Raw genomic sequence first — 27,698 nt, forward strand, 5'->3', positions numbered from 1 at the left:
AAAAATTAGCCGGTGTGGTGGTGTGCACCCGTAGTTCCAGCTACTTGGGGAGGCTGAGAGAGGAGAATCATTTGAACCTGGAGTCAGAGGTGGCAGTGAGCCAAGATCGTACCACTGTACTCTAGCCTGGGCAACAGAGCAAGACTCCATCTCAAAAAAATAAAATAAAATAAAAAATAAAGAAATTATAATATTGAGGCTTGGAATCATTAAGTAGCTTGCTCACATAGTGGTGAGTCCTGACAAAGGACTAGCAGCATCTGTAACTAGAAAAGTAGTGATAACTCAGGAATAAAAGGTGGAACAGCCATATAGAATCACAAAAGAGCCCATATAGCCAAGACAATCCTAAGAAAAAAGAATAAAGTTGAACGAATCATGCTACCTGACTTTGAACTGTACTATAAGGCTATAGTAACCAAAACAGCATGGTATTGGTACCAAGACAGATATATAGAACAATGGACAGAACAGAGACCTCAGAAATAACACCACACATCTACAACCATCTGATCCTTGACAAACTTGACAAAAACAAGTAATGGGGAAAGGATTCCCTATTTAATAAATGTTGCTAGAAAAACTGGATAGCCATATGCAGAAACCTGAAACTGGACCCCTTCCTTACACCTCATACAAAAATTAACTCAAGACAGATTAAAAGACTTAAACGTAAAGCCTGAAACTATAAAAAAACCCTAGAAGAAAACCTAGGCAATATCATTCAGGACATAGGCATGGGCAAAGACATCATGACTAAAACACCAAAAGCAATGGCAACAAAAGCCAAAATTGACAAATGGGATCTAATTAAACTAAAGAGCTTCTGCACAGAAAAAAAAAAAAATTATCATCAGAGTCAACAGGCAATTGGAGAAAATTTGTCAGCCATCTGATAAAGGGCTAATATCCAGAATCCACATGGAACTTAAACAAATTTACAAGAAAAAAAAAAAACTCCATCAAAAAGTGGACAAAGGATATGAACAGACGCTTCTCAAAAGAAGACATTTATGCAGCCAACAAACATATGAAAAAAAGCTCATCATCACTGGCCATAAGAGAAATGCAAATCAAAACCACAATGAGATACCATCTCAGGCCAGTAAGAATGATGATCATTAAAAAGTCAGAAAAAAAACAGATGCTAGAGAGAATCTGGAGAAATAGGAATATTTCTACACTGTTTGTGGTAGTGTAAATTAGTTCGACCATTGTGGAAGACAGTGTGGCAATTCCTCAAGGATCTACAGCCACAAATACCATTTGACCCAGCAATCCCATTACTGGGTATATACCCAAAGGATTATAAATCATTCTACTATAAAGACACATGCCCATGTATGTTTATTGCAGCTCTATTTAGAATAGCAAAGACTTGGAACCAACTCAAATGCCCATCAATGATAGACTAGATTTAAAAAATGTGGCACATACACATCATAGAATACTATGCAGCTATAAAAAAAGAATGAGTTCATATCCTTTGCAGGGACATGGATGAAGCTTGAAACCATCATTTTCAGCACACTAATATGGGAACAGAAAACCAAACACCACGTGTTTTCACTCATAAGTGGGAGTTGAACAATGAGAACACATGGACACAGGGAGAGGAAGATCACATACCAGGGCCTGTCGGTGGGTGGGTGGGGGCACCAGGACGGAGAGCATTAGGACAAATACTTAATGCTTGCAGGGCTTAAAACTTATGTGATGGGTTGATGACTGCGAAAAACCACCATGTCACATGTATACCTATGCAACAAACCTGCACGTTCTGCACATGTATCCCAGAATTTAAAGTATAATAAATAAATTTTTAAAAAGGTGTAACAGCAAGAGAACACCCTACACTAACAGAAGTGTAGTATCCCATTATTCTCTGTAAAGATCACACCATGTCTGAGATATAAACAGGGTTTGGAGGGCATGATGTTAATGGAACACTGGAAAATTATATGCATTCAGTGAAAAGGAAATCCAATTAAGAGACCGACATGTGACAACCATATTATACACAAGACTTAAAAAGTTAGGCTCTTAACCTTGAAGAATAAAAAACCCAGAGTATAAAATGGTCTTCAAGTTAAATATAATTATATCTTATTTAATGGTAGAGTTGTGATTGTAGGTCTTAATGTGAAAATCAAATTATCCTGAAAATCCTTAGTAAAATACTATAGTCCAGCATGTTATACCAATTTCAATTGATTCAGCACCCCAGGATTAAAAGGTTTCTTCCTATTTTGCAATTTATGGCTATTTGTTTTCCATGATGCAGCAGATAATGTTACATGGTTACCTTGTGTTTAGTTGTATGAAAAGATTTACCTTTAAATGCAGTGCTCATATAATGGAAAGATAGTGGAAACTCAAAGAGCTAGGGAAAGGAGATTTCATTTTCACTCCTGGGCATGTGCTTGAGTGGAATTCCCAGCACTATTTAAATTGCTCCCTTTCCTCTCTCTCTTTCTACCCTCCCTGTTTTTAGGTAGGAGAGGGGAATAGAGAGAATATGATACATTTGTACAAGCTGTATGCACTCAACATGACTCTATGTTATACAAGTGACTTTAATGTAGAAGATTTATCTGATACAACACAGAAGGCAAAACTGTGATCCAAAGGTGGACATTACCAGGTGAAATGGGCTTTCATTTAAAGTAATATGCCTTCTGTCCTACAAAGCATTTATGTGTCACATGCCATATATTATTATTTTGGATTAATCGATAAATTCCATTCCAATATTATAATAATATAACAATTATGTGAAACAAGTAGACAAAAAGAAAATAGAAAAATAAGAATTACTTTATGCTATTTTAGATTATCAACATTATTATTTCTTTTATTGCTTGTAATTCAAATGGGAGTTAAATTAGTAATAAATTTAGGATTCTTAGAGTACATAATAATCTATGATATTTCAAACATTCAGAATGAATAAGTTACTGGATTCAATTCCCTATCATTGTAAATGATTTGAAATGTAGGAAAGAATTACAATAATTTTCAAGTTCCCAAAAATGTCAATGGCAGTAAGCAATTATGTAAGATAATATAAATGTCAAGATAAATAAGAATTTTCAAAATTTCAGGTAACTTCGACCAACAGAAAATTTCCATCAGGTTCACTGCAAATTCAACGCTGCCTGTGAAAGACAATCCAGCAATGTATTCTAGTTAGTTGTTGATTAAATGGGCTAAATAAAACCCCTTCTGTCTTCTTATATATAGCCTGTGCATCTCCATATTTTAAACAATGTAATATGTAGAAATTTTCTTTTTACGTGTCTTCCCTGTCAGTTCCCAGAGAAAAATGAATAGTACATTGTCTGGTCCTTAGGAAACATAAGCCTGAACTCTGAGATGAATTTAAATAAAACAGCTATACATAATATATTATCAAAGATCACTGAATACTAACGATAATATTAAGAAGATGATTTTTAAAATAATGACAGCAGCCGGGTGTGGTGGCTCATGCCTGTAATCCAAGCACTTTGGGAGGCCAAAGTGGGTGGATCACAAGGTCAGGAGATCAAGACCATCCTGGCAAACATGGTGAAACTAAAAATACAAAAATTAGCTGGGCATGGTGGCACACACCTGTAGTCCCAACTACTCAGGAGGGTGAGGAAGGAGAATCACTTGAACCTGGGAGGCAGAGGTTGCAATAAGCTGAGATTGTGGCACTGCACTCCAGCCTGGCGACAGAGTGAGACTCTGTCTCAAAAATAATAATAGTGACAGCAAATCTAAATCACAAAAAAATAAAAGCAACCTCCCAAGAAGAGTTTGGCAGATCTTTACCAGGGCCCAGATGCCAGAAAAATTAACTTTTAACCTTTATACATTATCCTACAGAGGCTCTTTCTCTCTTCCTTCTTCTCTCCTTCCCTCCTTTACAGAGGAAATGTGTGTTAGATAAGCTTCATTGAGGCATGAGTCCAATATTAATGCATTAACAATGTGTATCAAATAGGTATCTTTTAAGATAATTACATAAAAAATGAGTTTATGTATTGCTCAGTTAATGAAAATGTGACCAGAGGTTCCAAGATTCTAACCCTGTATCTCCCCCAGGAGCAAAGGGTCAGTTTTGTTAATTCAGTGTTCAAACTTACTTCATAGGACATAACTATCATGAATAACAAGAACTGACTGTTATCCTATAGTCCCCCAATCTCTGTTTTACTTGAAATCTTTCCATAGAATAATTCTCCATAGAATAATTCTCCATAGAATAATGATAATAAAATAATAATAATTCTCCATAAAATAATATAGCTATATTCCCTATCATATACCCTGTTGAATGCTTAATAGGCATCTCAATTTTAACTTGGAACAAACAGAAATCTTATCCCTCACACCACCCAAATCTGATCCTCCTTTCATTTCTCCAGGCTCAGTCTTCCACTCACCCAGTTACTGAAGTCAAAATTACAAAAATCATCCTGGATTCCTCTCTCTCCTGTATCACCGCCTCTTACTCTTTACTGTTGCCCATACACTGCCCCCAACTATTCCATCAGCAAGTGTCTACATCTCTTTGGCTACCACCATCATCCTCCTTCTTTTCCTCCTCCACCTCCTCCTCCCTCTCTTTCCTGGAAGAACCTCTTAACCACCCCCACTGTACCTTCCATTTCCCCCAGGGCCACTGTGTAAGGTTGTGAAGAATATGAAGTATACATCCTTTCATAACAGCATTGCTATGATTCACATTTCATACAGTAGCCACTGGATCATTGTAAGAGTATTCAAATTATGTTACTTACTTGAGTGAAACCCTTTAATGGCTTACAACTAAGAAAAATACCCAACTTTCTTATTTTTATCTGCAGAGTCTGATATGCTCTAGCACTGTCCACAACTCCAACCTCTGATATACTATCTACTCTCCCATTCTGATAGTACTCCAGATACATTAGCTTACTTTCTGTTCCTGTAAAAGGTCAAGCTCTGTTCCAATTTAGGAATGTTTCATTAGCTGTTCTCTTTGTCTGGCATGGTCTTCAGCCTGATTTTTGCAAGATGTTCTCCTTATCATTCATACCCCAGCTTAATCATCAACAAAGATTTTCATGACCTGATCTAAAGTAGCTACCCACTAATGCACCATCACATCACATAATTTTACTTCTGGTTTCTCTTCAGATCGTATAAATCTTTCACCTTTTACCTAATTTTACTTCTTTGCTTGACATATATAACTATTTCTTTTTTCTTCTAATAATTATATGGTCCATTCCACACAAATGTAAGTACATCCCTTACTTCTTGTTTGACACACTTTCTGCATCATCTATGCCACTTCCTGGTACTGGGAAGGTGATTAAAAATTTTCAGGCTGGGCGCAGTGGCTCACGCCTGTAATACCAGTAATTTGGAAGGTCAAGGCGGGTAGATCACCAGACGTCAGGAGTTCGAGACCAGCCTGGCCAACATGGTGAAAACCTGTCTCTCCTAAAAATATAAAAATTAGCCAGGTGTGGTGGTGCATGCTTGTAATTCCAGCTACTTGCAAGGCTGATGCAGGAGAATCGCTTGAACTTAGGAGACAGTGATTGCAGTGGGCTGAGATCTTGCCACTGCACTCCAGCCTGGGCAACAGAGTGAGACTCTGTTTAGTTCTTTGAAAAGAAGAAATATATATATATATATACACACACACACACACACACACACATTCTCCATAGAATAATAATAATAATAATAAATTCATTATTTATTCAAAATAATAAAATTCATTCATTTTAATTGGGCATTCTAGATGTACTTGGAACTATTACACCATGTGGCCTCATTATCACATTGCACTGTAATTATGAAATTACATCGTATCTTCCTTGAGGGAAAGCACCTAGTCTCTTTTTTTTGGCCCTGTAGTCCCAGCATAGGACACAGTGCTTGGCACCTAGCAGGTACATCATTACTACATCAAGGTGGAGACAAAAGGCAAAGGCCTAAAACCATTGTCTAAGGATAATCTGTAATGCCAAGTTTTCATTCCTAGGATGGGTTTGTTTTCTTCTTCTGGAAATTATTGGTGTATGTTCCTGAATACTAAAATGGAAGACTCCAAAAACATACTTGAGACCTGAAAGACCATCTTATTATTCAGTGAGAACACTGAGATTTGCATCTGTCTTATTTGCCCACATAGCAGTTGAGAACAGATAAGTTTCATTTTGTATGGTGCCATTTATTGCTTAACCCAAAATAAACCTTAATAAATAGAAAATTATCATTTTCATGATTTCCCTAAAATCGGGATATATAGGTACATTTGGTTTTATATTAATACCTTATTACTTCATTAGTTTGCTAAATTGATTTGTTCAATTCACATCTTATTCTCTAAAGTTGGGAAATTTCTAATCATATATCATTGTCCTAGGGAAAAATAATCTAAAATCAGAACTATATCCATAACAATGTGTCAGTGAAAAAGTTGATTTTCTTTGTATCCCATAAAGAGAATATCATATATCCCAAAGTAAGAGAAACCTCATGCTTTCAGATCACAATCAAAACACATGTCCAGAGAAAATATTTCCTGTGGTGGAACAAACAACAACCTGTATAACAAGGAAGATTTTCACGGGCTGCAATACAGCTTCCTGAGTAACCCTTCTTAGAACACAATTTGAAGAAAGCTTGCTGATAAATTACTTATAGGTGTAATTAAGTTCAAAAATAAAATAAATGAAACTATGTAAAATGACACAATATTAATGCATGACAATCTATACATTTGAGTATATAAATACAGCAGCATGGAAAAGGGAGCTTCTCCAGTCTTTTGAGAAGTCAATTTCTATGACTTATATTGTTTATCCACTTTTTGTGGTAGGTAGATTGATTTCTAAAGTAAGACAGATGATTTATTTTGGTAAAGACCAGATTTACCAAATAGGTTTCGATAACTAATGAGGCTTCCCAAATCTCTAGTAGTAAGAGGATAGCAACCTTAAATGTTTCTCATTTCATCCCTGCTGTTCCTTCCAATCACACCCACACTTACAGTCACTATTCTTCAATTAACTCTTCCTGGATTACTACTAGACTATCTTCTTATCTTCACTGCCAATCTGTAAACATTCCTTCCATCCAATATATGGTTTCCAGGAAAATTTTTGTAAAGCACTGCTCATTTTGCCATTCTTTGGCTCAAAACCTTTTAACAGTTCCTTGGAGCATTCATAACAGAAGTTCAAATAAATAAGTTTAGCATCTAAGTCTCTTTGTGCTCTATGTTCCGCCCAACTTGCTAGCTTTATTCCCATTTCTAAGCACCTCAATGATACAGGCATTGGTCCTCAATCTTTCAGACTCCTTCTCCATGCATTTCTTTTACACAATCTGTTCCCCTGACAGGATAGTCCTTCTTTTGAGTAAGAGGCTATCCCAGGTTTCTCTAACAAAGAAAACAAAAAACAAAACAAAACAAAAACAAACCACCACTATGGCTTCAATCAAGCTAGACATTTATTTCTCTCTCACACAACAGTCCAGAGGTAGCTGGATGGTCCAAGGTGGGTATGCTGCCCTGCTCCCTGAGACTGTCTAAGGGACCATGATTCCTCCTATCGTGCTTAGCTATCTCCTACCATGGTTTCCTTAAATGTTAGGTGGAAGATGGCTGAGAAGGAAGAAAGAGACATGGGAATGTATGCTTAATCATTTTATGGGCAACATCCCCAAATTGCACATATCATTTCCATTTATATCTCATTAGCAATGGCTTTGTCACATGGCCACCCATCACTGCTAGTGAGGCTGGGAATTGTAGCCTTTTGTGGATAGAACAGGTGGTGGAAAGGAGTTCTGTTACTAAAATAAATAAGGGGATGCTGTGGATTGGGTTCAATTAGCACTCTCATTCTTTCAGTTTATGCCTTTAGAAATAACATTCACCTCCAAAGCCAAACTCAAGTAACACCTCCTCAGGTGTTTATGCCTTTAGAAACAGCATTCACCTTCAAAGCCAGACTCAAATAACACTTCCTCCTGATCAGTCTTCTCTGATTTTATCCTATCTCCTTATTCCATATACCTCCAAAAAGATTATCAACTGTCTTTCCTCTGAAATTTCATAGCTTTCATACCTAGTATGGAATTTGGCACAATCTAGACATATTGTAGTTAGCCATATACATATTAAAGATAGTATGTCAGAAAATGTAATGTGGACCAAAAGCAAACAACATATGTGTGCTATTCATTACTGCTCCTTCACTGTTTTATTCATATACAAAGACAAAGACAGAGCCTGTACCAACCTCTTATCCTGTATTTCTAGAAGTGATGTACACAGGAGTGAACATTCAAAAATGGTGGTAATGATAACACTGCTTTCCCAATACACTGATAATTTATCTTCATTTATTACGAAAATAACATTTTACAAAGTAACATATACATATTTGAGCTAAAGAAATAAAATTTAGAAATTGTTTAAAAACAAGGCTTTGTAAAAGATTTTCAATTAAATAAAATATTATGGCCAGGCACAGTGGTTCACGCCTGTAATCCCATCAATCTGGGAGGCCAAGGCGAGCAGATCAAAAGGTCAGGAGTTCAAGACCAGCCTGGCCAGTATGGTGAAACTCTGTCTCTACTAAAAACACAAAAATTAGCCGGACATGGTGGTGTATGCCTGTAATCCCAGCGACTCTGGAGGCTGAGGCAGAAGAGTTGCTTGAACCTAGAAGGCAGAGATGGCAGTGAGCCGAGATCATGCCACTGCACTCCAGTTTGGGTAACAGAGTGAGACTCTGTCTCAAAAAAGAAAAAAAAAATTATGCCCTGAAATTTTACTGAAAGTATTTTTTAATAACGGTGTTTAAACAAAGCATGTTTGTGCTCTTGTCCTTTAGCAACAATTTTCCAAAAACAAACAAAATCCTTGAATAATACTAATGGATCATTAACATAGTTTTAATTTCTTAGGTTTATTTTTTACTCACATATCTGATTTCTTTGCTCCATTTGCTGACATCTGTTACTTTTAGGGTTCATATCTTCTTATTTGGCATAACTAGTTTATACTTTCAGACATGAAACTGTCTATAGTTCTAGTGTGATAAAACAACAGACCAAATACCTACTTTACACTGAGTTACATATCATACTAGATGATTTAAGTTATAGAATTTCACTGTTACAGTGAAAATTTTGAATACAGTATATGAAAAAATATATACCTCCTATTTTTCCTTAATACTGAACCATAAATTATGAGCAGGGAGTCATTGCTTTTGATTAATAACTTTGCTGGCCACATACAATGAATATTTACACATTATTCTATGTTTGCAGAGTGCTTAAAATGCCTGAAACAATAACTATTATCAAGCCAAATTTAGAGAAATTTTATGTATCAAAGTCTTTCAACTGACAGGAATACAATGTATATGAAACATGTAATAAACTCCCTTTACTTAAAACTCAGAAAGATTATAAAGACCTCCTATAAACATTTCTTTTTAAACAGACACCTGAGTCTGTCAGTAATCTAAAATTTAAATGTACGTAATAGCCTGGGGGAATTGTAGTAAGGGTTGTTCCCAGGGTGAGTTATAAACAAGGAAATATTTTTTAAAAACACCTACGTAAGCTCCAATGAAACATATTATCTTGAAATTATGTTAAAGTAGAACTTAAAATTCATGCACTTACAAGAACAAGCCTATGATACATTTAACAATCATGCTTTAAAAGGCCATAAATCTGTACTTAATACAGAATACATTAAAAAAATTTTTTTTGTCCTTTCTGTATACTTAAAATATCTGTTCAGGCAAACATTATCTTAAAGTTTAGCTGTTGATTTTATTGGCAAATCTATAATAGTGCATATGATCACTCTTTATTTAATTATTTTGGGTAACAAACACAATTAATAAATCATCTTTGAAGTGAACTGGCCATAATCAGTATACTCTGGAACAAGGCCAAGGGGCCATTAATCAAAATATGCAGCAAGGAAAGTGAGAGCTGCAGCCTGAGGAGTTAGGTAAACACAGAGTGAAGCTAATAAAAACCTATCGTTTCAAAACCACCACTGTGTTTACTTTTGCAACTAAGATAAACATTATGATAAAATTAAAGTTGTGTAAAAAGTGAGGTTTGCTCATGATGACCAGAGTAAATATATAGCAATTGAACATTCATTTTATATACTTAATTTGACATTTAAAAATTTAAAGTTCAGTTAACAAAAATCTGCAAAAATTAGATATTTGAATATGATGTTTATATTTTCCATCTAAATTTAAAACACATAATTTTCAAATACTTTGAGACTTAAACTTTAAAAAAGAAAGGCATTGCTATCAGGTTTTAAAGGCATGAAAATACATTCATTTTGAAAAGATGGGATCGTCTTTTAAGTTGGCGCATGCAATTTCATCTCCGTCCCTCCCCCCACCTCTCTCTCTCTATGCATATATATATTTCTAAAATGAATTGGTAAACAACAACAAAACCCAAAAGGCAAACACTGTTGTGAGGGTACAAATTGTTATAACCTTCCTGGAGAAATTCTGGCAAAACATACACGCATAGATGTGAAATTCCATATATAACTCTGCCTATATATAAGCTAGTCTATATCTCAAATTAATCAACTGCTTTGAAAATATAGTCTTCCAAAGATTTATTTTCCTCCCACAGTACACCATACTGATTGCTAAGTGGAAGGGAAAAAAAGTTGCAGGTTATAGCATAACTGGTGTCAGCCTAGTTTTGTAAATGAAGTGTGGAAGAGAGAGGGATCTGCAAAGACACACAGTACCATGCTCTTAAAGCTGGTCATCTCCAGATGGGTGGGATTATGAGCTTCCCACATGCTCATTCTTTTGTTTCTATGTGTTTTCTGATTTTTCTGGAATGAGTATGCACTGCTTTTATAACTGGGAAACAAATAAAGCAAAGTTCATTTTATTACAAAATAAACAAATTAATACCAGACCCTTACTCCCTCACTAAGTTTTAACTTTTATAATTTATAACATTAATAAAAAACATAGAAAGAAGATATCAGAAAGGAAACAAATAACTTTCTTCAAAACTCCATTAAAAAGAAGAATCTCATTAAGAGTAAATATGGTCACATAAACTCTATGTGACTGTAACTGGGTTACTGTGGGAAATGAGCTCTTTAGGACTCTGAAAAGCTTTAACAGATATACTAACTTTGGTTTGGAAGCCATGAAAATTCTAATGTTTGTAATAACTTTTCAAAACAAAAGTAGATGATTGTGCAATTTCTTCAAGAATAATACTGTAGGTATCTGGTATAACAAAATAAGAACTGAACTTTTGCAGGTTCAGGAAGACAAAACCTTATACAAACTGTATCAGTGGCAGCTGTGCAATATTCTACTGCACTCCATAGAGGTGGAGAAATACTGGACTGACACATGCTCCATCTTTTTCTGTTCCTGGTAGCCACGAGACTGTGATAAGCTTGGGTAGTCCTGGCTAACTAAATAAAAAACTCACTCTAAGGTGTGTGTGTTGCTTTGCCATCCACTGCTCATCTGGAATTCTGCACCCACGCAATGATTTAATGGGGCCACTTATAGGTTGATTCAGAACATGCAGCTAAAACTCCTTCACTACAATTCAAGGAGCATCCAGTATCTGTGAAGTTATAATTTAAAATTTCTCTGTTTCTTTTGAACAATGTGTTCAAAATCTGTGTTTTCAGAAGACATACATCACAGAGAAGACTACATCATGTTTAAGATATCTCTTTGAAATAGGTTAATCTATATATTTTTACTTGCTAGCCTATAGAAACAAAGACTGTATAAAAATATCTAAAGATTCTACAAGTATTTATTTGTATTTTGGGCCCAAACTACTCTAATGGTTTTATCCTGTAGTTGAGATGATGCTAAACTGCTCCTTTTAGAGGTGTCCTTACGTATTCCAATTGCTGAAATTCTCTAGAAAATGACCTTACGACTCTCAACATGGCCATCAGTGGGACAAGCAGGAAGTTTCCTAAGTACTAGGGGGAATACAAAACTTTTTTCTGGTAAAATTCATTTTAATGTCCTCCATTCTATAACTTGGTTGAAATGTCTTTATATCTTAAAAATCCTTGATATTCAGGAATTCTGAGTGTTCGTATGCTAACTCAGTACCCTGCAAAACATTATCCCTTGGACTGTCTTTTTTTGTGAACGGAGGCAGATTGCATGTGGATGCCATGCTTAAGGGCATTTGAGAAATTAAACCAGGTCGAATGAATTACTTACTGTGGAGTTTCTGAGAGCCTTTAAAATATAACTCTCCAAGTTTGGGGCTTGGGGCACATGGGACTCTGGGAGCTAAGGTATGTAGCAATTTCCAAGCCTATTTGAATATGGCACCCTTTCTATGGTACCAATCTTTTACATAGTTCTACAGAATAAAGACCGTCAAAGGTATAAAAAAGAATACATTCTGAACTCATTATTATCTAATTTCAATAAACATCCTGACTTTCTTTCCTCCATCTACATCTAAATCTCAGAGCTGGAGGCACATGGCTCCTACCTAAGTATTTCACTTTTCTCCTGGCCACAGTTTGGGTAAATGGGTATGTATGTTATATCTCTGAGTTGACTTCTCATCTTGGTCTCCAGAATAATCCTGATTTTGTTGCAACTTGGATTTGGCTCTCCTCTTGGCCACCTCTCCTGGGGTCTGAAGCCCTGATTCTAAGTTTTAATTTATCAGTTTCTGGAAACAGTTAACCAAGCCCTTGTCCAGTTGCTAATTCCAATATGTTAAAATTGGTTTTTGGTCTTAAGAGAGAGAGCCTGCAAAAATGAGAAACAGACAACCTAGAGAGCAGAATTTCTAGGTGGAGTGGGGTGAGGTGAAGAAATGGCTGAAACAGTTGAAGTGTCAAGCATTAAGGCATTAATTAAATCATTTAATTTGAATAATCTATTAGTTGGTTGATTTTATTACCTGGCTGCTAATTTCAGTAAGACTGGGAAATTGATCCAATTTAGTTAAGTAACTAATTAATTAATTAGTCAATTTGTTAGAATAATCCAGCTAGTCTAACTAGACACAACTGGCTTTAGGTCACAATACAATGCTATTAATATATTTTTTATTTACTGATACAAACAGAGCAGGACCTTATCGTACAGCACTCCCCCATTATCCTAGGGGGACACATTTCAAGCCCCCCAGCAGATGCCAGAAACTACAGATACTATCAAGCCCTATATGTACTATGTGTTTTCAATCTGAAAACCAAGATAGCTACTAAGTGACTAAACAGTAGGTAGTATATAAAGTGTGGATACACTGGATAAAAAGATGACTCACATCTCTGGCAGGACAGAATGGGACAATGTGACATTTAGTCATGCTACTTAGAATGACACAAAAAATAAAACTTATAAATTGTTCATTTCTGGAATTTTCTACTTAATATTTTCAGACAGTGGCTGACTGTGGGTAACTGAAACCATGGAAAGCAAAACAATAGATAAGGAGGGACTATGGTATTGTTTTTCATAGAATGTTGAAAGAAATAATAGATCCTAAATCGAAATATTTAAGTGAAAAATTCTTCCTTCATGATGTTACATAGATATATATACGTGTATATATATGTAACATATACATATAACAAACACTTCCTTCATGTTACATATATATACGTGTGTGTGTGTGTGTGTGTGTGTGTGTGTGTGTGTGTGTGTATACATGACTTCAATAAAATATCAAGCTAGGTGCCTAATAAAGGCCTAATATGATGCTATTTTATTTAGATATACATTGCACCTTTATATATTTGCAGAAAGTGATTTTATAATGTTCTTGTTTATACTCAGGATTTTACCTGATATTAAAATACACTATATAAATATGAAAGTAATTTCATAAAGTCTGCAAACTTTGTCAGCTGGTTCATTTTAATATACAGAAGTAAAAAGACATACAAAATAACTCAACAAATCACAATTTCAAGTGATGCAAGATAGTAAATAACAAGGAATGTACAGCATATGGTTATGCTGAATAATAACTCTTAGTGTTGATGCTAGTTACAGAACAGGATGAGTGTTCCCCTACTATAATCATATTGTGTGGATTAGACATACTAAATTTTTAAATGAGTATTTATCAATATATACCAGATTCAAGGATTTCAGAGTCTTACTAAATGCGGGAAATCTTCAAAGATCTAAAAATATTCCTTTAAAAAAAGCATTTATATTACCAAAAAAAAAAAAAAAAGGGCAAAATAGCAATACAATTCTGCACCTCAGGACTGCTCATAGATGCCAATTTAATCAATTATCCCTGTGAGCACTCCACATAAGTTTCAGTATGTTTTCAATTTTCTAGTTTCCTGTGTTTCAAAAAAAAAGAAGGTTTTATTATTGAAAGTCCAAAATTAGACAACATTAAGCAGTTTGAAAGTACAGTTAAAAGAGAGAAGGAAAATAAGTACAATAGCATTCGATCATTTTAAATTTTGATATCTAAAAAGATGCAATACTAACCAAAACCTCAGTGTTTTCTAGTCAATCTGATAATTTGATAACCTTTAACAAGAATTAAAAAGCAGTTTCAAAATGTAGGAAAAATAGAAGTAAAGCCCTCTGTAATGTGAGAAACTGGAATGCTCTCCTGTCCATGAGGAACAGCTGAATTCTCAACATGGGCCGCACAACCTGCTTGGTCTGGCCTCCCAGTACCCCTTGGCCTCATCTCAGGCCTTCTCTTCCTTGCTGCCTCCACTCTCATCACTCTCACACATTCCACCTGGCCACATGTTCACAGTCGGCTTTCCCTGCCTGAACCCTGCTCTCTACTCCCTACTGTACCCTTTCACTCCTCTTTAACATTCAGATATTGCTCAAATGGTGATTCTTCAAGCCATATCCTCTTTGCTCTGTTTCCCTAAATCCTGAATTCCTTCAAAAGTTTATGATTACATATCTATGTAATGATATGATTAATGCATACCTTCTCTCATACAGAATAAATTACATAATATCAGGGAATGTATCTAGTTTACTTAGCAATGGGGAGGAAGTCATAGTCAGAATTCTGTGGTTCTCAACAAAAAGTGTCTACTGTTCATTTCCTTAGTCAATGTGAAATCATGTGGTAGGCCTACAATGCCAACTCACCTGAGACACTATCATAGGAATTACGGAGAAAATAACATTGTGAGAGACCACCAAAAGTGTCAGAAATCCCACACAGGTTTAGAATTGAAAATAATGAATGAAGCCAGGCTTCCTAGATGAATTTAATGAGATATGACACTGTGGTTGTGACATAAACTATAAAATCAAAACTTTCTGTGGAATCTTTATCACTTAAAATAAGTAAATAAAATTGTATAATAATTTATTCTCAGTTAGTCTTTTCTAGTTAAACAAGGCTAAGAACACAAGAAACATGAGTGTGGTAGAAAATCTTTGTTCACATACAAATTCTTAAAGGACCCAGAATTTCAAAAACTCTTGAAAAACACTAAGAGTTGTTTCTATTGAATGTATATTTCATGTACTTTTAGTAAGTTTTATGAGCAGATGATATTTTCTTTAGCACAGTAAACTGAAGATGAACACCATATAGTCAAAGCATTTTTATAAATGGTAGTGGCTAGTTAATGTGAAACAGTTTAATTTGTAAGATGATAATTATAATATAGTAATAATTAAACTGGTTTTATGGCTAAATTTGGCAAGTTAAAATAACTTATGCATGTGAAGACAGTCTCTTTTTCTCTTTTAGAAACACTAAAAAGTGTGTCATTCATTAATCCACCGAAAAATTGTTTCACTAGCTGTGTGACCTTCAATAAGTACTTAATTTCTGTGTGCAGTATGTTCATAATATTATTTAACAGAATAGGGTCAATATTTGCATAGTTTCCACTTAAGACGGTATGATTATTTTGAGAGTAAATTTAGAGATTTAGAGAGTTACATCTATCTCAGCTTACAAAATGGTTTTAAGACATTAGAAGTGGTATTTTTAAAAGAGAACTTCCACAGCACATAGGAATATTTAATTATAAAACTGTGACTATTACAATGCATTTCAACTTACTAATTTTCTTAATATTTTTTCTTACGTGGTTGAAGAATCACTACTTTCATATAAGGATAAAATTTTACCTTATATGTCAGATCACCTAATGATAGCATCTGACAGTCTGTTGAGAAATTATCTGTAGGGCAGCTTTCACAATTTATTTATAAAACCCAAGTAATGTGTTAACTTTTCCTGTATAAATAATATTTATGTTTTCACTATTCATGTTGCTATCAACTCATTAAATTTTGTTTTAAAACCCAAACTCTCTGAGAGGTGACCTTTGCTTTGCTGTTACGTATCTGTTTTGAGGAAAAACCTAAAAACCTATTGTCTTTTTACCCCATAGAGAAGAGCTAAGGAAGGATCCCAGCGAAAAAGAAAAGACCTGAGCCATCACTATGTCATTTCATCACTATGTCATTTTCTTAAAATTAACTCTTGAAAATTTGGGCATACTTATTCTCAAAAACAAATATACAGAGCTTGAGCTCACTTCTCCATCTTTAATATGATGTAAATACACCTTAACAATATTGTACAGGATGTGGTTAAATATTTCTATGGTAGTTTTCAGACACATTTTCTTGTGAAAACATTTTTTATGTTTCACGATTTAGTATTTTTATTGGTAAAAGCAACTTTACTTACAAATTTTCTTTCATATTTGATCTACATAGTTTGTCTAGATGCTTGGAAAGTTTACAAGGTTAATGAAAAATTCATTATAAAGCTCTGTGAATTTAATAATTTACATTTATTTTATTTCTGTATTCCTGTTACAGCTATTCATATTTGTTCTGCAGTCTCTAATAACTTTACAGAGTATTTTAGGTATTAACTGAAGTCATTTCTCTCCGTATACTGAGTCAAAAAAAGAAAAGCTTCCAAAAAAAAAAAAAGTGCCTCCTAGGTCAAATAAATGCCCAAAATCCATTCCAACATATAATAGTGTACTTACAAATCTGGAATACAGTTCCTAAGATTTCAATTTAGAACTTTATGACTGATGTAACTCCCTCGCTCTGCACAAAATTATTTGTGTATATCTTTGTCTCTCAAAAGATTACAAACCCAGTTGAGGAAGTGAACCAGGTACAAATTCTGGAATAAAACACTGGCTGTGTTGCTCTGGCGAGGGAACTATATCTTTCTGAGCCTTGGTTGCTTTTATGTGGAAGAAGGCTAAATTAATACCTATCTTGTAGGATTTGCATGAGATTTAAATGAGAGATAACATATAAAGCGCTATCAAAATTTTATTTATTTTTGTATTTCTCTCTCCTCTTATACCTTGCCACCAAACCAATGACTTAGGATCACAATAAATGTTCAACTAAATTTAAAGATTATTATGGTTTTGTTTTATAAATAAGTATTTAGTTTTTCTCAAAATGCAAAATAATCCTATGGTATTTATAAAGTACTTAAAATGTTATATTGTAATATACCTATAAATACTTAAATTTTAAAAATGAATACTTTTCTCATGGATGTTTCATATTTTTAATTGCTTTATGAATTTTAATCAATAATAGCTAATAAATGCATAAGTACTTTATTGTTAAGTAATATGCATGTTTTGACAGTGGTGAATAGTTAAATAAATAGATTTATTCATAAAATAAGAGTGTGGAAATTAAGAAGAAACTAGGTCTGATATCCAAATGGACAAACTGCCAGTTTTCTTTCCTGTCACTGGCCACAGTTGTTAGATGCATTAAAAGAAAAAAAAAAAGAAAAGAAAAGAAAAGAAAAAAGTAAAAAAAAGAAAAAAGTTGTAGGTGAATCGTTCGTTCAAAGCTGTTGGCCTCTGCCAAGGAAATACCAGTTCGGGCAATCAGTGTTACCATTCACCAATTGCCATTGAGGGTTTCAGAGAGCCCTTTTCTAGGCCTACATGCTTTGTGAACAAGTCCCTGTAATTGTTGTTTGTATGTATAATTCAAAGCATCAAAATAAGAAGAGACGTAGATTTATTTCATCATATTATATGGACTGAATTGTTGTCTGTATAATACGCTGTATAATTGTCTGTATAAATAAATAGATTTATTCATAAATCTATTATTTAACTATTCACCACTGTCAAAAAATGAATATTATCAATTATCTAGTGTAATCCTTTCATTTATAGATGACAAAACTAAACCTTAGAAAGGTAAAATGACTTGCACAAAGTCTTGTAGACAGCAAAAATTTAAAAAAAATAAAAATTAAGCCACAGTACTTATGATCACTCCTTCCCCTTCTTTGGTTTCTTTGTAGTTGAGGTGCAGTGATAGAGAAGCTAAATAGTGGAATCACATGTAAGATGTCCGGTGGGAATACTGTAAGGGACTTAAGATCATGCAATCAGAAGGGCATAAGAAACAAGTTTAGAGGTAAGGACTGATGTTTTTTCACTCATAAATAGCAAACTAACCACATCTGCATTTGTTTGGGAGTCTACAGATAAATTATACGAACCTAATTGATGTACATGTTTTTGATGACAAGTTGTCAGAGAAAAAAAATATGCTTTAGGAAGGCAGGAAAATAGGTAGTAGTTTTAATTTTAAAACATAAAATAAGGGCTAGCCATTAGTAACCAAGAATGTCTTACTCCGGGGATATTTTTTTAAGAGTTAAGGCTTACTTTTGCTTTTGTTTTATAGAAGCTTCTTTCTTTTTATTAAAAAAATTGGGAAAGTACAACTGTATTTAAAATTTTTAAGAGCTATAAAATTTTGGTCTCCTGTATTCAAAATAGAAAAAAAATCCTATAATATAAATAATAAGAACAAAATACATAATTCAACATTTTGTTTATTTGAGCAAAAGAGGAGGCATTATACAGTAGGGTACCAACCACTCAGCATCTGATTGACACATGCCAAACTAAATTTCTCTTAATCTTTAAAATGCTCCCTGACATCTAACAGGTGTTTTTCATTTCTACTTAGGGGCAGTCTGCCTAAAGGGCCTAGTGATATAATTAGCAGGCAATTCCAAAAAGCTGATATGGTTTATATCAACTTTGTCAACTTTTAAATTGGTGAAAATATACAACATAAACATTGACACGATCATCTAAACATGGAAAAGAAAAGGAACATAATATTAATTGCATGTATGTTTGTAGAAACAAACACATTACCTTTATTAAAAAGCTAAATAAAAACATTTAGTCTTGATTCAGAGCTAAACTTCTTTCATTTCTGTATCATGCACATCAAAAATCTTCTTAGGCAACACGGTGTATTCGAAAATGTCAGCAACTTCAAAACCTTACCTTTGGTTCACACACACGGTGAAAAGACCTAAGATGCAGCTTTCCAACATAAAACCAGTATTTCTTTCTTCCCCCATACCATGAAATCATTATCAGACGAAACAATTGGACTGAAAGTTCCAGTGTGGACAGGAGCTGTACCTATTTTCTACTCTCTGGGATCCTCAGCATGATCAATATTATGCCTGGCACATGACTCAATTTCAACTCATTACTCACTTGTCTACTAATTGACTGAATGAAGTACTTAGTTTCTGGAACAATTCAAACTTCTTGCGATTTTATTTTTTCCCATATTAATCCACAGAAATAGTTTAGGTATTTTGATGTTTGTAAAATGAAAATATTTTTGGTTCACTATATAAAAGAGATCACACTATGCCTTGAACTCTATGAGCTCCATCAAGGGGTTATAAGCTATGAATAAATTCAAATGATAAACACAAACCAGAAAGAATTTGGTGCATAATGAGTTTTTACATATATTTTCTAAAGTAATTAGGGACCCAGCATAGTATAGAGATAGAATTTTTAAGTACATGTAGACCAGGCCAATTGTGGAGAGAATAAAAACACAATGATAGACAAAATAATCCCAGTATACTATATTGATATGCTAGAAACTAAAACATGCTCCCACTAGGCTACCAGTTTCCCGATGGCATGGATTGTGCTTCTTTGCATCATTACTGTCCATAATAGAATTTAAAGCTTTTTGCTCTCAAGAACCCTTTATACTTAAAAAAATTTTTTTGAGAGTCTCAAGAGTTGAGTTCACATTTTAGTTTATGTGGACTATTTGCCATATTGAAAATTAAACCTGAGAAAATTTAAACAGATTCATTAATTCATTTAAAAATAACACAAATCCAGTATGTGATAATATGAATAACATATTCTTTATAAAACATATTTTCCAGAAAAAAATGTTGTGAGGGCATTGTTTTATACTTTTCAAATCTTTGATAGCTGATTTGATTGAAAACAGTTGGATTTTCACTAGTTTCTGCATTCAATCAGCTGTAACATGTTAATTTAATTGAAGGATATAAGAAAATCCAGCCTCACACAGGTATGGAATTTAAGAAGGGACGACCTTATGGATCCCTACAAAGGGTTATTAGAAAACCCCAGGTGTCCTCATTCTACACTGTGAAAATCACTGGACTATGAAATCATCTGCCATACCATCATCATTCAATAACTATTTACTGAATTTAAAAAACTTTAGAGAAAATACTCAGAGCATGTATACACATACCCAAAGATACAAATGATTTGCACATTCATTTTGGATTAAACTGATAATATTCTTATAAATGCTCACTGCTTTGCTGTAATGAAATATTAAGCGTTCCAACTTCTTAACTCATCACAACTAAATTGAAATATAGATTGATGCAGGGTAGTCAGAACCAAAGAGTGAAAATAAAGTACACAATGCCAAAATTTGAGAGAAATAAACAGATGATGAGAAAGAGACATTTTACTTGAAAAAATGCCAAGCATAACCAAATTAAATGGATAATTTGAATGCTATATGGGTTTCTTTTAAGCAATAAATTAGATTGAAACACTTTACTGAACACAAGTTGGATTCTAATATGTTTAGTACCCTACATGCCATTTTTAATTAATCTATAAAAACTACGAGAAAAAATTTTTCCTTACATTTTCAGCACTTCAGATTTAAATATTAATAGAAATTAATGAAATACCAGAAACAATATATTGATTCAAACACTTTACAATTCCCACATTGCATTTTCTTAAAAATAACTTTAAATAAGTTCAAATTTTTTTTTTTTTTTTTTTTTTTTTTTTTTGAGGCAGAGTTTTGCTCTTGTTACCCAGGCTGGAGTGCAATGGCACGATCTTAGCTCACGACAACCTCATGTGTTAGATTCTAAAAAATGTAATCTCACTTCTTGGCAAAGAATAAAATGACTTACTTTTTCTTTCCTTGAAGCTGATGTTCCTGAGGAGCCATTTTAGGTTCTGTCCCAAGATTTTTTTGCATTCGCTGTCTCCTTTTTCTACTTGGTGCAATATCAGTGACGTCAAGACTTGAAATAATGGAATCATCTTTACTTACAGCAGCTAAAATAAAATGAGGTAAGAATGTGACCCAACAAAATTATGCGTATCATTTGTAAGTAACGCATTAACTTGCTGTTTTAGCACTGACATAATGTGACACAATATAGCAAAACTGTTCTTTCAAATCTTTACACAGAATTGTTAAATGAAGTCAGTTAGATGGCATATGATATTTTACTACCAACATAAAACATTATGTATATTTCACACAGGGAATAATTTGATCAAAATGGTCTTTGATGTTGGGTGCAAGTGTTCTTGGAGACTTAATGGGACTAGTATTTTTATTAGGATTGTTACTAGAAATTGTAACAACAATGACAAAACTGTGTTGATTTTTTTTTTAAATATTATTATACTTTTAAGTTCTGGGATACAGGTGCAGTATGTGCAGACTTGTTACATAGGTATACATGTGCCATATTGGTTTGCTGCACTCATCAACCCATCATCTACAGTAAGTATTTCTCCTAATGCTATCCTTCCTCTTGCCCCTTATCTCCTGACATGCCCCGGTATGTGATGTTCCCTTCCCTATGTCCATGTGTTCTCATTGTTCAATTCCCACTTACAAGTGAGAACATGTGTTGTCCAATTTTCTGGTCCTGTGTTTGTCTGCTGAAAATGATGGTTTCCAGTTTCATCTATGTCCCTGCGAAGAACATGAACTCATCCTTTTTTATGGCTGCATAATATTCCATGGTTTATAATGTGCCACATTTTCTTTATCCAGTCTATCATTGATGAGCATTTGGGTTGGTTCCAAGTCTTTGCTATTGTAAACAGAGATGCAATAAACATACGTCTGCATATCTCTTTACTGAAGAATGATTTAAAATCCTTTGGGTAACTACCCACTAATGGGATTGCTGGGTCAAATGGTATTTCTGGTTCTAGATCCTTGAGGAATCACCACACGGTCTTCCACAATGGTTGAACTAATTTACACTCCCACCAACAGTGCAAAAGCATTCCTATTTCTCCACATCCTCTCCAGCATCTGTAGTTTCCTGACTTTTTAATTACCTCCATTCTAACTGGCGTGAGAAGGTATCTCATTGTGGTTTTGATTTGCATTTCTTTAATAACCAGCAATGATGAGCTTTTTTTTCATGTTTGTTGGCTGCAAAATTTTCTTCTTTTAAAAGTATCTGTTCATATCCTTCACCCACTTTTTGATGGGGCTGTTTTTTTCTTGTAAATTTGTTTATGTTCTATGTAGATTCTGGATATTAGCCCTTTGTCAGATGGATGGATTGCTACAGAATGGGAGAAACTGTGTCAATTTTGAATATTCTGCCAAAGCTTAGTTTTTTCCTCCCTTAAGCCCATTATTTTTACTCTGCAACTTTGTAGAGTAAGTGGTTTTTCAGGTACACATATATCACATTCTGGCAGAAAAGCTTGCATGTTGAGTTCTCACTGTGCAGTTCATGCTTTACTTGATCTCTCTGAGACAACTTGGACGCTGTTGAACGTTCTACTGAAATTCCTCTCTTGATTTTTTTTTTTAAATAACAGTAATTTCCAGATCTTACGTTTTGGACACTTTGCTATGGGTTTTCCATGTATTACTTTGTTAATCCTTAAAATTAATTTATAAGGTACTTATTATTACTATCTTCATTTTATTTATAAGAAAAACAAAGCTTCAGAGAGGTTAAATAACTTTCCCAAATCACACAGCCTTTGTTCTTATATTTTATCATTATGACAATTAAAAAACATTTTTCCATAGTGGGTAAATTATTCTTTGATCAAATATTAAGTGAAAGCCCATCAAAGCATATTTTGCTTTCCAAAGCTGTTTAAGCTTTAGGATTTTTTTTTTTAATTAACCTTTAAAAATGTATTGGGAATAGATAAGGGTAAATTAAAAAGGAAGTTTTTGTTTTTTTTTTTTTTTTTTTAAACACATTCAAGCTGAAAGATTTTTCCAGTGCTATTAAGAGATGACTAAGAAGGTACAAGCATATGCTTGTCTATGAACAAAACTAGCAAAAGTGTTAGAGGTAGAGAAATTTCAATTACATATAGACTTGCAAAATGGAGAAAGATTAAATGTTACAGAGGATATTTAGGAAAATTAAGTTTAAATTAAAATACAAGGCAAAATTTTAAAAAATAAAATTAGTGAAAAGTTCTGCTATTCATTTTAAAACTCCAAATCATGTCTTACAAATTGGCAACCAAAAAGGATACTGTATGTGGCAAATGATTACATCATGTGTGACAATATCTGCATCTTACTTTAAAATACAAAGTGACTAAAGGTATGTTAGTGAGGGTGAACTATAACCAAGGTGTTTCTAGCATCTCATCAGGATGCTAAAATGCACCAGCCAGGAGTAGGCTGATGAGACCAGAAATCTGTACTACTAAGGGGGTCATCATAGGTACATTTGTTATTCATATTTCAATCAATAACTGATGTTTTACTAATCAGTATACTGAATGACAAAAATGTGTGCCTATTGATAAAAACAAAGCATGTAAACTAACTTGATGAATACTGCATGTGGGTTTTCAGGAGTGAATTAAAAGTACTAGAGTTATACAGACTGGCTAACATATTTTAGAAATACTGCTAATCATTTTATGGAAAAGATATAAAAATCCCATGAGGCCTATTTACACCTAGAATAAATCTTTTGCTAAATTTTCAAGTGGTTCTATGTCCAGCTATGAACACTGGACAACTGTGGTTGTTTGAAGCCAGGAGGAATCATCTCTCCTGCTCAGGAATCTTTATATTTGCTAAAAGTGAACAATTTCTATGAGGTAGTGACTGGGACACCTAAAAGGACAGAGAACTTGCAATTCTTTCAAACTTTCAGGGAAGGTTCATGAATTATTTTGTGTTTACTTACAAGTAAATTTTAGTTAATAATTGTGTGGCAAAATTTAATCTGAGGATTTTATTATTACAATTGCCTTGAAGCAAAATTGTGGCAGAAGCGCCTAATGTTCTCATACTCCAAACTTCTTGGTGACTATCATTACACCACAAATAAACTGAAGTTGTGTGTGACCAAGTACTTCCAGCCAGTTCACCATATTATGATTCATTCCTCTTGATAATTACACTGTAACCTTTCTACAAAATTGGCATGAGGAAAAAGGGCTAGCTGTATAAGCTTAGTTACGATTTAAATGGAATACCTTTTTTGGTTGGTTGTTTGCACCATGGGAAACAGTGTTCCCCTCAGTTTTTCACATAAATGTAATAGGAAACCATACTGTAATACATTCTCTTACTTTGAGTATTTCTTTAAAATGAAGTTTAAATATCTATCCAACTGTTAATAAAAGGCAAAAATAACCCATTGTATCCTTCTCTTTCCACCTTGGAGCCAGGATAAAAAGCTATTACTCCAATAGTTGGTACCTAAGTATTAAATCGCTCATCTCAAACATTTTTCAAATTTCTTTCTTTTTTTTTTTTTTGAGACGGAGTTTTGCTCGTTGCCCAGGCTGTAGTGCAATGGCATAATCTCGGCTCACTGCAAACTCCACCTCTGGGGTTCAAGTGATTCTCCTACCTCAGCCTGACTAGTTGGAATTACAGGCGACATGCCTGGCTAATTTTTGTATTTTTAGTAGGGACAAGGTTTCACCATGTCAGCCAGGCTGGTCTCGAGCTACTGAGCTCAACTGATCCGTCTGCCTCAGCCTCCCAAAGTGCTGGGATTACAGGCGTGAGCCACTATGCCCGGCCCACATTTTTCAAATTTCAACCCATCCTGTCTCTTTCTTCCAATTGTGATAACGTTTGGCCTTTTCATTGTCTTTGGTCTTGCAGCTAAATATACATTCTGTTCTGACATTAGCTTCCTTGAACAATGACTGTGGGTCTCCAAATGAGCAATTGCTATTTCACATACAACAGAAGGATCCGAACTATATCAAGAGGAGGTCACAGATAGGAGCTCGAAAATGTCTATAATATTCATTACCTTACATATTTTCACGTACAATAATTCAAGTTTTCACTTTCAAGTCTGGCATCTCATTGTTAAGAAAAAACATCAATTCGTATTAGGTGTATTAGGTTACATATATATTCATTTTAGATATGACAGAGAACTTGAATAGAGTTAGAAAAGAATGGCAAATGTTCAAGGGTAATGAAGAGGAGTGTGGCCTTGTAATTGGTGTTCATAAAAGATGCAGGAAATGAGACAGTATAAGCACGGACAGCAGAAAAGAAATGGAAGGAGGAAGAAAGCAGAGACCTATGTCAAATCAGTTTGCAAGTTTTCAAATTCAGGCAGAAAAGTATAGATTTGATATTGATTGGGGAGGTTTTATTCCTAAGATTCTACCTCCAGAATTCTCAGTTTTTAATGTTACCATCTGTCTTTTTTTCTCTTTTGTTCATGACAATGTGTCTTTCACCATTTCCAGGATTTTTTTTTTTTTTTTAAGAAAACAAAAGTAAAAAAAAAAACACTGCCAATTAACTTACTACAGCTGGAATACTGATTCGTATAGCAGTGGGATGAATTTCAAGTTCTTGTTAGGTTCACTGCGTCTCAAAAACGGGGAATCTTTACACAAGCCCTGTTATTGTGAAAGGTGGCTCCACAAAAAGCCACACTTGTCATCTGACAGAAGAACTGCAGGATCTCAGCAACAGTAGTTCAGACGTGAGTAAGGCAGAGAGTTAGCTTCCCTGGGTACTCTCAATGTCGAAATGAAATGACACTGTCATTTCAGGAATTTGACTGAATCCTATAAGTTAAATTACCTGGTAAGCTTCAGTCTCTGACCAAGAAATCTTTAAATCTCAATATTTTATAAATCATTTTTTCAAGTTTATAATTTGTTTTTATAAAACCCTCATTATTACCTCATATTTATAGACTTTTTCCTTTTCATATGATGTATAGCTTGGCACACAGAAAGAATCTATACTACTTAAATGATGGCTACCTCTCTTCCGCTCTCCTCCACCACACAGATATGCCCATTTCCAGCCCCCTCAAATACACACACACACACACACACACACACACACACACACACACAAACACACTCCACCCCAATGTCCTGAAGATGTTATTCATGGTTGGGGCAATGTAGCTTATAGAATGAAAGAAGCTCCTCTAATCTTCAGGTGTCTTCACCATGAAAAAAAAAAAAAATGTGTACTGTTTGCAAATGCCATGTCCAGACAAACTAACTAACCAACCATGAGTGGTTTCCCATTGCCTACAAGATAAAGTCCTAAGATCTTAGCCCTGCATTCAAATCCTTCTACAATGTGACCCTCACCTGCCTTTGTAACCGTGTCTCCCAAAATCTTCTACCACATATGTATGCTACACTAAGGGCTGCAGGGCAATTTACTGAGCTCATCTACGTGCCTCCTTCTAGCACAGCCCAACTCATTTCACTCATCCTAGTTTAGTAGTCCCAGTCCACAGAAATCTTTCCTGTCTCTGTAGTACTTACAGTTTGAATCCCTCATCTTATACATCCAGTCTTATATTGTTACTCTCTTTTTATGTTTGTCTCTTGTTTCTCCAATTAAATTATGAACATCCTATAGCTGGGATCCATGCCTCATGCTAAACCCTAACATAGTACTCAGTAGTTTTATACAAGAGAAGTATGAAGACTGGATATGGATCTCTTATTTTCAAATGTGCATCTTATTTTTTAATCAAAAACATATTGATAAACTTCCAGATGAGACGCAGGGTAAAGTGGTGTGAGAATGCCCCGGTTTGGGTCTCCAGTTCTGCAGTGACTTTGGGTTCATTACGGAATCTCTAAGTTTCTCAGCTGAGAAAATGTATATAAACCGTAATTTCTGAGATGACAAAATAGAGTAAATAAAAATTGATTTATAATCAATTTACATATTTAGTAACATTTTAAAAATAAAACAAGTCGCAGAAATATCCAATATCATCATTAAGGCATTATTTTTAAAAGAGTATGTTGTTAACTAAAGACCAAATTAATATTCATTTAGGCTATCTTCTGTATCTTCTTACAGACATAAAATGAAGTAAGATAAATAGTAGTTCTCCTAACTCAAAATAATCCAAGTGTTACAGAAACACCATCTGTTAGGAATATAGAGTACTCAGTCTACTATGACTGCTTTGGCTGTTTTATTCATTTATTCATTTCACAAGTATTTATAAAATATTTAGAATCAATAAGTCATTATTTCATTTCAAAAGATATAAAATATTAAAAGAAAAAAAGCACAAAATCC

General features: G+C 34.2%; 1 protein-coding gene across 5 annotated transcripts in view; it reads right to left on the reverse strand.

Annotated features, from left to right (window-relative positions):
• Positions 1–27,698, reverse strand: part of XRCC4 (X-ray repair cross complementing 4) — a 268,691-nt gene that overhangs the window by 79,147 nt on the left and 161,846 nt on the right. For all 5 annotated transcript variants that reach the window (XM_003920785.4, XM_074384107.1, XM_074384100.1 and 2 more), the window contains one exon: positions 21,319–21,466. In XM_003920785.4, the coding sequence (XP_003920834.1) occupies positions 21,319–21,466 (148 nt within the window). The remainder of the gene's footprint in view (positions 1–21,318; positions 21,467–27,698) is intronic.

This window comes from Saimiri boliviensis, chromosome 1 (genome assembly GCF_048565385.1).
Source record: "Saimiri boliviensis isolate mSaiBol1 chromosome 1, mSaiBol1.pri, whole genome shotgun sequence".
NCBI lineage: Eukaryota > Metazoa > Chordata > Mammalia > Primates > Cebidae > Saimiri > Saimiri boliviensis.